At 47.7% G+C, this 12,935-nt stretch overlaps 1 protein-coding gene across 6 annotated transcripts in view; it reads right to left on the bottom strand.

Moving 5' to 3' along the window:
- Window positions 1–10,842, bottom strand: part of LOC138764608 (ER membrane protein complex subunit 9-like) — a 30,085-nt gene extending 19,243 nt beyond the window's left edge. For 4 of the 6 annotated variants that reach the window (XM_069940733.1, XM_069940732.1, XM_069940731.1 and 1 more), the window contains exons 1-2: window positions 10,650–10,839; window positions 2,604–2,839 (exon numbers count right to left, since the gene is read on the bottom strand). In XM_069940733.1, coding sequence (XP_069796834.1) covers window positions 2,604–2,839; window positions 10,650–10,731 — 318 coding nt within the window. In that variant the 5' untranslated portion in view covers window positions 10,732–10,839. Of the gene's footprint in view, window positions 1–2,603; window positions 2,840–10,649 lie in introns of all 6 variants that reach the window. The other 2 variants (XM_069940735.1, XM_069940736.1) reach the window with 2 other exon arrangements.
- Between the last annotated feature and the right edge of the window lie 2,093 nt (window positions 10,843–12,935).

Genomic DNA, 12,935 nt, shown 5'->3' with positions numbered 1-12,935 from the left:
TCCCAAGTCATGCTTTTATTTTAAACACGGGTGGCACGCTTGGCGTAGGGGCGGAACGCTTGGCGAAGGGGTAGCACGCTTGGCATGGGGCGGAAGGCTTGGCGTAGGAATTAGCACAACACTAGCGACCGGGACCTGGATTCGAATCCCGCGCTGTCTGTAAGGAGAGTGTACATTCTCCCCCTGTCTGCGTGGGTTCCCCGGGGGCTCTGGTTTCCTCCCACGTTCAAAAAGTCCTGGGGCTGTACATTAATGGGGTGTAAATTGGGTAGCCTGGACTCGTGGGTTGAAATGTGTTGTATGTCTAAATCTAAAACAAAATATAAACATAGAGTCAGTGAACAATTATCGTCAACCTAACGTCTTTGTTGCCTTCATTTTATTAAATTAGTTCACTATTATAGATTTACTGCAACCTGTTTGGCTGCAGGAGATAAATTTATATACATCTAATTTATATCTTATCTGTATGTTTATATGTGGATATTATGTTGTGCGCATGTGAGACCATGTGCATGTGTGTGTGCGACCTTGTGTGTGTTGTGTGCGCGTCCATGAGACCGTGTGTGTGTGTGTGTGTGTGTGTGTGTGTGTGTGTGTGTGTGTGTGTTTTTGTGTATATACGTGAGAGCCTGTAAGTGTATGTGAGATTGTGTGTGTGTCTGCGTGAGATTTTGTGTGTGTATGTGCGTATGTGAGATTGTGCATGTGTGTGATCGAGCGTGTGCGTTGTGGCAATATGTAGTTAGACAACGATGAAGTTAAACTTCATGTCAGTGCCTGTGCACACTGTACCACGTTTACAATGATCTCATCATCATGGTTGATCAGAGGCTCCTCTCAGGACTGGCCAATCAGGCAGAGGTGGAATATGACGGACAGGGGTAGTTGATTGGCAGGTGCCAGTCAAAGCAGAAGGGACGAGCCAGTGAGGCAGAGGAGGGCGAATCACACAGAGAGTTGAGCGGAGTGGGACAGGGTGGGTGGAAGGATTAGGAGGCAGGCAATGCAGGGAATCAGAAGCAAACATTTCATTGATCAGAGAGCTTTCCCCTCACCCCTTTCCCTCCTTTTCTCCAGCTCCCTGCTCCCTTCCCTGTCAGAGACCTCACCCCTCAACCACCTGGGCTTCATTCTTTCTTCCCTCCCACCTATATACACCTGGCACCTCTTTCTGTGCTCCACTCCATCCCCCTCCCTCCCTCTCTCCACTGCAACCCCCTCCCTCTCTCCACCCCAACCCCCATCCTCTCTCCATCCATCCCCCTCCCTCTCTCCATCCATCCCCCTCCCTCTCTCCATCCATCCCCCTCCCTCTCTCCATCCATCCCCCTCCCTCTCTCCACACCATCCCCCTCCATCTCCACCACCCCATCCCCCTCCTTCTCCACCCCATCTCCCACCCTCTCCACCTAATCCCCACACCCTCTTATCCTCCCCTCCCTCCTTATCCCCTTTCCCTCCCCATCCCTCCCTCCATCATCCTCCCCATCCCTTCCCCCTCCTCATCCCCTCTCCTTCCCCATCCCTCCCTCCCTCATCCCCTCTGTTACAGAATTCTGTGTTGTGTCTGCGGCGGAGGCCGAAGGGAGGGGGAGGGGAGGAGACAATCAGGAGGGAGAGAAGTAGGTTGTCCACAAGGGAGAGGGAGGAGGTGAAGCTCAATCTGAGGGGAGTGGGGGCAAGGGTCGATCAGGAGGGGGAGAGGGAGGGCAAGAAAGGGTGGATCGGGGGGGGGGAAAAAGGAAGGTAGTGGATCGATCTGGAGGGAATGATAGAGAGAAGATCAAACGGAGTGAGAGAGGAAGGCAGGGCAGAGAAGAGGGAGGGGAGTGGACCAATCCGGAGAGGGGAGTGGATCTGGTGGGAGGGGAGTGGATTGATCCGGAGGGAGAGTGGAGGAGAAAGCATACAAGTCGATGCAGAAAAGGGGGAGGGGTGGGAGAACAGGATCCCGGGGACTGGCTGGGTGACTGCAGGAATCCCATGGAATCATGCCAAGAGTACATCCAAAGGGCATCTGGATATGGAGCATGAGAAGCTGGTGTGAACGGGAAGAGCCTGATGGCTAGGGGAGGGAGGGGCGGAGCAGACCTGAGTGAAGGTCCTGCCAGATTCCCATCAGGAATCATCCCAGAGCCCCTTCACATTGCTGTTGACCGCAAACCAATCTCACAATGATTCCTGATTTCTGGAAACGTTACTTTTTGTGTAGGTTAAAGATAGGTCACACACTGAGCTGTCTGGATAGCAGGCAGAGCTGAGCTCTTCCCTGTTCCGTGAAGAGTGGCCAAATACTGGGCTGTCTGGATAGCATGCGGATTGGAACTCTTCCTGCACCTTAGAACACATGAGGATGAACAATTCAATCCCAGTCTCCCCACTGGTAAACGCACATGCGCGTGTGTGTACGCACGCACGCACGCACGCACGCACGCACGCACGCACGCACGCACGCACGCACGCACGCACGCACGCACGCACGCACGCACGCACGCACGCACGCACGCACGCACGCACCACTGGAAGGTGGGGATCGAACCTGGGGCTCTAACCCCTGGGCCTTGGTACCCCATGGCGAGGCACGCAGCCCCAGCACTCACCTGGTTGAGAGCCACCTCTAGCATGACGGAGAGGGCTAGGCCATTGTGGAAGAGTGGCACGCAGTCGGTCAGCAACAGGCAGTCGCCCCCACCCTCGGCCGCCTTCTCCGCCACCAGCAGTCCATTCACCGCACGCGATGGGTGCTTGGCTGCATGCAGGTGCATCTTCACGTAGGCCCGGGCCGAGATCTCCACTTCTGCCATCTCACGGGAGGAGGGGTTTGGGGAACTGTCACCTGGGTAGGGTGTGAGGGGAGAGAGAGAGAGGAGGTCAGGCTAGAGAGAGTGGAGGAGAGCGAGAGGGCGCAGGGGTGAAGGGTCAACATGGGAAACCTAGAACCATAGTACAGGTCCTTTGGCCCATCTGGTCTGTGCCAAACTATTACTGACCCATATCCAAAAACTGAGGAGAAGCAGAGGATTTGACCTTAAGGATGGTGACCATGGTGGTGGACCAGCAAGGGGCTCTGCAGCTGAAGCTCCCACACAGGCTGGGGGCTGCTGGCGACTTGAGGTCGGGGTGGGGGGGGACACCAGGCTATGGGCTGCTGGAGATTGGCTCATGGGAGCCGGGTGTCTGGGCCGGGATTTGAGAGGCAAGGAGGGCTCCGGGTGGGCCCTGGGTGCTGAAGGCTTCCTTGTTGTATTGGAGGCTTGGATCTGGGCTCGGGTTGACGATGGTTTCAACTGAACTGGAGCCTTGTGCGAGAGTGCTGGAGGCAAATCCACGGACACTCAGTGACTCTGGGGGGGACTCTCTTTTGCTTCTGTTTCTCTGACTAGGCAAGGCTAATGGTGAATCTTGTGGCAGATTAAAGGCAATTTTGTGTAATATTACATCTCTGTTTTATTACATGACAAATAGAATCTGATCTGACCCCTCCCATCCACGTACCTGTCCAAATTTTTCTTAAAAGTTAAAATTGAACCCGCATTCAGCTCATTCCACAGTCCGTGTGAAGAAATTCCATCTCAAGTCCCTCCTAAACTTTTCCCCCTTCACCCTTAACCCATGCCCTCTGGTTTGTGTCTCACCTACACTCAGTGGAAAGAGTCTGCTTGCATGCGCCTTATAATACCTCAATCAAATATCTCCACTCCAGGGAATAAAGTCCTATCCTGTTTAACCTGTCACTGTAACTCGGCTCCCCAAGTCCTAGCAACTTACCTTAATGAAGGGCTCGGGCTCAAAATGTTTGTTGTCTATCTTTAGCTTTGCTAAATGATGTGCGCTGTTTAACCTGCTGAGAGTCTCCCATCCTTGTAACTCATCTTATGGATTGCTTTCCATTCACTAGGTGCACCTAGCACTTAGTCACACCTTGCACACACGTCCGGTGTTGTAGACAGTGAATACGGTGGCCAAAGAGAGCAGTGGGATCTTGCTCATTTGTGCAGCTGGTCAGAGGAATGGCTGATGGAATCTAATACAGAGAAATGGGAAGTGTTGCATTTTGGGAGGTCTAACATGGATAGGACTGATACATTGAATGGTAGGGATTTGGGGAGTGTTGCAGGAGTACAGGTATAATCAGTTGTAGGGAGGTCCCGCTGGCAGTTGCATAAGACACTGGTGAGGCCCCACATGGTGCATTGTGTTCAATTTTAGTCACTATGCTACAGGAAACATCACCAAGCAGCAGAGGGTATCGAGAAGATTGATGGGGATGTTTCCAGGACATGGGGTGGGGATGGGATGAGCTCCAGAGAAATGTTGAGCAGGCTTTATTCTTTGGAGCACAAGAGGACAACGAGGGGTGATCTTGTCAAAATCACCGACGGAATCGATAGGGTGAATGCAGTCTTTTGCCCAGAGTAGGGGGATCGGTAACCAGACGACATGGGTTTAAGGTGAGGGGAAGATATTGAACAGAACCTGAAGGGCTTTTTTTAATTGTTATGCAGAGGGTGGTGGGTGTGTGGAACAGGCTGCCGAGGGAGGTGGTTGAGGCAGGGGCCCAAGTTCCCACTCAGACCAAAGTACCTCACCCACATGAGTCCCACCTGCCTGCGACTGGCCCCAAATCCCCCTAAACCGTGTCCTTTCTCGGGATCTGACCAATTCTCTCAAACGCTGAAATAGCTCAAAAGGGCCAACTGCACTGTTGCAAAGTCACGTTTTATGGGGAGAACTGTGAATGTTTATTATCTGAAGTGCTGGAGATCCTCAGCAGGTCACGAGACATCCATGGGAAGCAAAGGCAGTTGATGTTTCGGCCCTGAGCCCTTTGATTCCCAATTAAGGAGTCGGCCTGAAAGTTCAGTTGCCTTTTAGTTCCTGTGGATGCTGCATGACCTGCCGAGTTTCTCCAGCACTTTTGCAGGCCTCACCAATGTCTTGTACAGCTGCAACGTGACCTCCCAACTTCAACACTCTGATGAAGGCCAATGTATTGAAGGCCTTTTTGACCACCCTATCAACCTGTGACACCACCTTTAAAGTACCGTGTACCCTTTACCCCCTAGATCCCTCTACTCTTCAACATTCCCCAGATCCCTTGGGCATTTCAGGGTCTCTGACTCCAGGATATGTGGGGCAGGGAGGGGAGGGGCCATGCATGAACGTCTCTCCTGGGTTCTTAGTTCTGTTCTTGGCCCCCTGCTCTATGCACTTTATTCTCTGACTGTGTGGCTTGGTACGACAATAACACCATCTACAAATTTGCCGACGATACCACGGTAGTGGGTTGTATAAAGGAAGGGGATGAGTCAATGTACAGGAGAGAGATAGAAAACTTGGCCGAATGGAGCACCAACAACAACCTCACACTCAATGTCACCAAAACTGATTGTTGACTTCAGGAAGGGAAAACCAGAGGTTAACGATCCAGTGATCATTGGGGGATCAGAGGTGGGGACGGTGAGCGAATTTAGGTTCTTGGGAGTCACTATCTCTGAGCATCTTTGCTGGACCCAACACACCAATGGCATCGTGAAGAAAGACCATCAGCACCTCTACCTCCCCAGGAGTTTGTGAAGGTTTGGCGTGATACCAAAAACCCAGGCAAATTTCGACAGAGGCGTGGTGGAAAGTGTGTGCTGACTGGCTACATCCTGGTCTGGTGTGGGGTCACCAATACCCCTGAGCATGAAGCCCTGCAAAAGGTAGTGGACACAGCCCAGGACATCACAGACAAAACCCTCCCCACCATTACAGGGAACGCTGCCGTTGGAGAGTAGCAACAATCATCAAGGATCCACACCACCCAGCATACGCTCTGTCCTTGCTGCTGCCATCAGAAAAGAGGTGAACGGGCCACAAGACTCATGCTCCCAGGTTCAGGAACAGCTGCTACCCCTCCACCATCAGACTCCTCAGATTGATGAGAAAAGGATGGATCATTTTATTTATAAATGGAATTCTCAGATTTTACAGAGTTATAATTTACCAGTGTTGAAACATTTAATGGAGTTATGGGCCAAGAAGAATGGAATTATAGGTAGGGAAGGTAAATTCTCGGCAAAAACCCCTTTATTTCAAAATAAGCTTTGTTCTTTTACATTAAATAATCAACTTTTGAAATTGTGGGAACAGAAAAGGAATTAGATTGCTGGAGAATTGTTATGAGACTGGGTATTTTATTTAATTTCAAAGAATGAAATACTTTATTTGCTTATTATCAAGTTAGAGCCTTATTGTTAGATAATTTTGGGTGCACGTTACAGCGGTCTAAATTTGAAAGTTTACTTACTGAAGGTGGTAAAAGAGGATTTATATCTGAGATATATCTTTATTACAGAATAAAATGCTTAAGCCGGATATTTATAAAACTAAGTTAAAATTGGAAAAAGATTTGTCCATATCTATTTCTCAAGATGATTGGACGACTATGACTAAAATTGTTCATGTTAGGTATAAATTGGTTCATTATAATTTTATTCATTAGTTAAAGAAATATGTTTATTTCTTCTGATTTATGTTTTCAGTGTCTTAAACAAGTAGGTTCTTTTCTGCCTTCTATTTGGTTATGTGAAACCTTTTTGGAATAGAATTAAGGAATTTTTATAAGCTTGATTAAAATTTTGCTTGACCCTATGGTATTTTTATTGGGTTATATTAAGAAATTGAGTTTGGAATTAAAACTAGATAAGTTTCAAATTGCTTTCTTGAGATTAGCATTAGCTGTGGCTAGAAAATGTTTGGCAATGACTTGGAAAAATGAGACTGATTCGAATATTCAACAGTGGCATTTGGAGATGAGGTCTTGTATCCCCTTGGAAAAGATAATGTATAATTTACATAAATAATTATTTCTTTTTTACTAAAGTTTGGACCCTGTATATGAGAATATATGGGATTGAGTTTGGTATAATCTTTTCCAACACTTGTTGGTGTTGCACCAAACCATGGCAATGGTTGAAGGTTGTTATGTCAGTTGGTCTCCTCTTCTACTGTTTTTCTTTCAGGTAGTTTAGAGGGGGGTTTGTGGGAGGGGTGGGTGGTTTTGGGTATTATGTATTTATGTGTATTTTATTGTATGGCATTGTGATTAATAAATAAATTTTACAATAAAAAAAGGAAAGAGGTGTAGGGGCCACAAGACTTGCACCACCAGGTTCAGGAACAGCTGCTACCCCTCCACCATCAGACTCCTCAATGACAAACTCAATCAGGAACTCATTTAAGAACATGCACTTTACTGATTTTTTTCCCCCCTGTATTGCAGTCAGTTTATTTACATTTGTTTACAAGTGTACAGTTTTTTTTGCACTAGCAAAATTAGTATTTCTGCCACACCTGCAGGAAAAAGGAATCTCAGGTCTGTATGTGACATCATGTATGTGCTCTGACAATAAATCTGAAATCTGATAACCATGATGCTCAAGATGTGGGGTGAGGTTAACTAAGCTGCTGACTGTGGGAGCACACCCCAGGATTCCCCTGGGTCTGGAGGGCTTGAATGACAAGAAGTCTTTTCACCCGGAACATCAGGGAGAGGGCAGTGGGGAGCATAGAGGGTTATAAAATAAGAGATACGGTAAATGGTCACAGTCTTTTTCCCAGCACAGAGGGATCTAAGAGGCAGGGATTCAAGATGAGAGGGAAAGATTTAAAGGGGGAACAGAGGGATTTGGGAATACAGATACATAATTCCTGGAAAAAAATGGTGTCACAAGTAGATAGGGTCATAAAGACAGCAATAAAGTTTTGAACATTGAGTTGGAAATTTCTGGCAATCGTACAAGACATTGGTGAGGCCAAATTTGCAGTATTGTGTGCAGTTTTGCTCCCCTAACAGGTAATGTATCAATGAAATTGAAAGAGTGAAGGAAAAAGAGGTTTGGACTTTATTCCCCTGAGTGCCAGAGATTGAAAAGGACATTTGACGGAGGGGGAGTAGACAAATTGGTCAATTCAATTGCAGAATTGGTAAATGCAAGCAGGTTGTTTTTCACAGAGGTTGGGTGAGGCAAGAACCATAGAACACGGGGTTCAAGGGAGATGGTAAAGGAGAACAAACTTCTTCACACAGAGAGCAGTGGGGGTGCAGAATGAGCTACCAGCTTATGTGGTGAATCCGGGCTCAATTTCAACATTTATGTAAAATTTGGATAGGTTGGCAAGGATGGGAGGGGTGTGGAGGGATATGGACAGGGTGAAAGTCAGGTGGACTAGGCAGAATAATGGTTTGGCACAGGCAAGATAGGCTGAAGGGCCTGTTTGTGTAGGGTGGTACTCATGAAGAAGGCGGCAGAGGTGGTGAGCAGAGACAAGGAAGAGTTGAGGATGGGCCCTCCATGAGGGCCACGGCCAGCATGGCCTATTTGGGCTGAGGGAAGAAGACATGAGGTTGCTTTGGCAGACAACATGAAGGAAAATCCTAAGGGTTTCTACAGGTATATTAAGAACAAAAGGATAGTAAGGGACTAAATTGGTCCCCTTGAAGATCAGAGTGGTCGGCTTTGCATGGAGCCAAGTGATGGGAAGATCTTAAATTTTTTTTCATCAGTATTCACTCAGGAAATTCGCACAGAGGGAAGGAAGGAAAACAGAGGTCATGGAACCTATACAGATTAAAGAGGAGGAAGTGCTTGCTGTCTTAAAGCAAATAAGGGTGGAAAAATCCCTGGGGCCTGACAAGATATTCCCTTGGACCTTGAGGGAGACTGTGCAGAAATTGCAGGGGCTCTGGCAGAACTATTTAAAAATTCTGGGTGAGGTGCCGGAGGATGGGAGGGTAGCTCATGTTGTTCCTTTGTTTCAAAAAGGCTTCAAAAGTAACCCTGTAAATTATAGGCTGGTGAGCCTGACGTAAGTACTAGGTAAATTATTGGAATATGTTCTCTGACATCAGATATACAATTATTTGGACAGCCAGGGACTGATTAGGGAGAGTCAACATGGCTTTGTGTGTGGTAGGTCATGTTTAACCTATCATAGCTTTTTGAGGAGGTTACCAGGAAAGTTGACGAAGGAAAGGCTGTGGATGTTGTCTACATGGACTTTAATAAGACCTTTGACAAGGTTCCACATGGGAGGTTAGTCAGGAAGGTTCAGGCGCAAGGTATTCATGGTGAAGTAGTGAAGTGGATTCGACAATGGCTGGACTGGAAAAGCCAGAGATGATGATTCTCAGAATGGAGGGCTGTGACTAGTGGTGAGTCTCAGGAATCGGTGCTGGGGCCATTGTTGTTTGTTATTTAGATCAATGATCTGGGTGATCATGTGGTGAATTAGATCAGCAAGCTTGGAGGTGTTGTGGACAGCGAGGAAAGTTTTCAAATTTGCAGGGGGATCTGGACCAGCTGGAAAAATGGCAGATGGAATTTAATGCTGACAAGAATGAGGTGCTGCATTTTGGAAGGACAAACCAAGAAAGGACATACACAGTGAATGGTTGGGCACTGAGGAGTGCAGTAGAACAGAGGTATCTGGGAATACATATACAAAATTCCCTGAAAGTGGCATCACATGTGGATAGGGTTGTAAAGAGAGCTTTTGGCATAATGGGCTTCATAAATCAAAGTATTGAGTACAGGAGTTGGGATGTTATGTTAAAGTTGTACAAGACATCGGTGAGGCCAAATTTGGAGTATTGTGTGCTGTTTTGGTCACCTAACTAACAATTTTTTTGCAAACCAATCGATTTCAGATTTATTGTCAGAGTACATACATGACATCACATACAACCCTGATATTCCTTTTCCCTGCAGGCAAAGAAAAGATATCAATAAGATCGAAAGAATGCAGAGAAGATTTACTAGGATGTTGCCCAGACTTCAGGAACTGAATCACAGGGAAAGGTTAAACTGGTTAGGACTTTATTCCCTGGAGCGTAGATGAATAAGGGGAGATTTGATTGAGCTATTTAAAATTGTGAGGGAGATAGACAGAGAAATTGTAGACAGGCTTTTTCCACTGAGGGTCGGTGAGATACAAACCGGAGGACATGGTTGAAAGGGGGAAGGGTTTGGGGGAACTTCTTCACTGAGAAGGTGGTGGGAGGGAGTGTGGAACGAGATATGTGGGCTCAGTTTTAACATTTAAGAGGAATTTTCACAGGTTCGTGGATGGGAAAGGTAAGGAGGGCTCTGGACAAGATCCAGATCAGTGGGACTAGGCAAAAAAAGTTCTGCACGGACTAGAAGGGCCGAAGGGCCTGTTTCTGGGTGTAATGGCCTATGGATCTTCCACCATGGTCTCTTGCGGTCTCCCTGATTGGATGCCCACAACATAGGCCGCATTCAGATTGGCTACTTGGCCACCCCGGCCTCCCATTGGCCGGCACCGCCGAACCGCAAAAGCCTAATTGGCTCAATGATATCCACACGCCTCCTTCCTCCCTCTTCACCGGCTCCGAACATACTGTCCCGTCCATCAGCCGCGCCCATTGGTTAAACCCCCTTCCATCACGCAACTTCTTTCTTGAGTGGCGTCAGAGAGCCGGCGGCGATTGGACAAGCCTCAGTGGGCCCGGAGTTCAATCGGTTGCTGCGTTGTAACAGCAACCAATTGCAGGCGAAGGGGGCGGGAGAGGACCAAGGGTAGGCGGGGGGGGGGGGATGTCAGCAAGAGCGATTCAGCCTATTTTTCCTCTAACTTACTTTCTGCGGGTCGCCTTTGGTGCACGAGTCCGGCCCGCGAGGGTCTGGAAACTTCCGCTCCACCAAAATGGCCGCCTAGCATTCACAGGAGGAGAGAGCAGCCATTTTGATCTTTTGCCCCGCCGCCCAACAGCCACAGCGGTTCACTTCCCTCCCGCCTCCGGGAGTGGTCAGGAGAGATGTCAATCAGCCCGTGTGTGAGTGGCTGCGTAATGGGGAGGGGAATTTGCCGCCGTCCATTGGCCGCCGTGAATGCCGTCAATCATCCGGGGCGCGCGGCGACCGCTGATTGGCTGAGGTGAGGGGAAATCGCCAACGTTGGGTGGGGGTGGAAAAAGGTTCCGCCCTGGAGGGCCGGGCTATATTAGTGATGGGTCAATATAGGCGGGCACCATCTCAAGGTCAGCCAAAGATTATCATTTCGTGACACCTGATCATGGCAATAAAATCGGAGTCAGATCCTGTCTGTTGTAAATGTATATCACTTGCTGCAGCCAGATTCAGATTTATTGTCAAAGGACATTACATGAAAGCAAATCATTGTTTTGGCATGAACTTCAATCTTAAATTGTGAAAGCCTATTTTGATGATTCCTCAGTACGAAATGGAAACTAGGCCTTTTCAAACTGCCATGTAAAATGGGGTTGCCCAGTTAGTCCCCTGGTTACACGGCAGTCAGAAAGGGTCCGGCCCAGCTAACCTCAACCGGGTCCCTGACCAACCTCCAAGGCCATCAGGGGACCCAGTTTCATGTGCCCAGGTCGCAATTTGAGCAGGAAAAATGGCCGGCCCGTCTATTCCGGCGGTGTCAGTGCCTGCCTGCCTGCGTCACCGCGGCAGCTGGCATCTGAGCACCCGGCGGTGCTTCTGGTGAGTACGTGACACATCATCGCAGGGGGGAGGGAGTCCCCCTTAGGTTACTGGGTTGGCGATTTAATGGGTCAGTCCCCCCTGCAATTTGAACCTTTGCCCTAGCTCCCAAGAGGGCTGCCCATGTGCTGCGATTTGAAAGGGGCCAGTGGTTTTCAAACCTTCCCTTCCTACTCACATCCCACCTGAAGCAATCCCTTACTAATCAGCGAGCCTCGGGATTGCTTCAGGTGGGATGTGAGTTCAGGGGAGCAGTTTGAAAGCCACCGCTCTAGATCTTCTTCACTGTCTTTATTATTCGAACATTGGAGCCATGGGGAATCAATTACTGTTTGTTTATGATTTAAAATCCGAAATCTTGTATGCTTCTCTTTTGAATGCTGAAATTTAAAATTAAAGAAAGTTCTTCCAAGGCCATGCGATAAAAGTTAAAAAAAACTATTAAAAATATTAACGAGGTTCCCCTTTTATTGCACAAGGGAACAACAGTTTTAAAAATTGTTTGAAGAATTCGCTCCAAAAAGCACCGTAATTGACTTTTCGGCTAACACCTAAAATTGCAGATAAAGTGTTAAAAATTTCTTTCCGATAAGATTCTAATAACTCAGCGGTCTTGTAAACCAGGGGGTCGGGAGTTTGTTCCTCGCCAGGGCCTCATTTCTGCGAGGGGCGCTGGACAAAGTGGTGACTCTCTGCCTGCCTGCCTTCCTTACAGTAGACAAGGTTTAAGAATTTCACGTACGTTACATTCTAAATGTAGTATCACCTGACAATAATGAAACCTTTACGTTTGCCAATGCCGGGCAAAACCTAAATAAGTGAACTAACGATTCCACTCCAATCTTATACCTGTCGCAATGGGGATTGACACCTGGAAATCTTTGTGCCAATTTATCTTTCGACACGTGTGTCCGGTAGATTGGATGAGTGAATGATGGGCACAGGTTGAGAATGTATTAAAAATCCTTCCCCACAAATTGTCAGAAATAGTTAATTGTAAATCCTCTTCCCATGCTCCTTTCATCTTATGAATTGGAACCTGACGTAATTTTGATATAATAACCAATTAAGCTCTTCTGGGATGCAAGAGAAAAAAATTGTAAGAACTTTTTGGATTTGTTCATTAGTTTATTTGTTCAACCTACCTCCTGGTGTTTTGAACTGTGTGCTCAGTCTCCTGTGATGGTCACTGGCATCTGGGGAACCGGAACAATCACCTCCTCTCTGACGCTGGATGACCCCATGGAACTTCATCTTTTTTCATGTCACAAGCCCCAAATATATGTAAGTTTCATTCATAATGACACTATTACTGAAGTGAGAAATTAATGATGCAGAATGCTGGGAGAATTCCAGAAGGGACCTTCTTGCTGAAGTCCACATTCCTCCCCTTCGTCAGGTCCCCCTTCCCAACCA

Source organism: Narcine bancroftii, chromosome 5, assembly GCF_036971445.1.
Source record: "Narcine bancroftii isolate sNarBan1 chromosome 5, sNarBan1.hap1, whole genome shotgun sequence".
NCBI classification, from domain to species: domain Eukaryota; kingdom Metazoa; phylum Chordata; class Chondrichthyes; order Torpediniformes; family Narcinidae; genus Narcine; species Narcine bancroftii.
The sequence above is the reverse complement of the archived record's forward strand: the minus strand, read 5'-3'. Positions and strand labels throughout refer to the sequence as shown.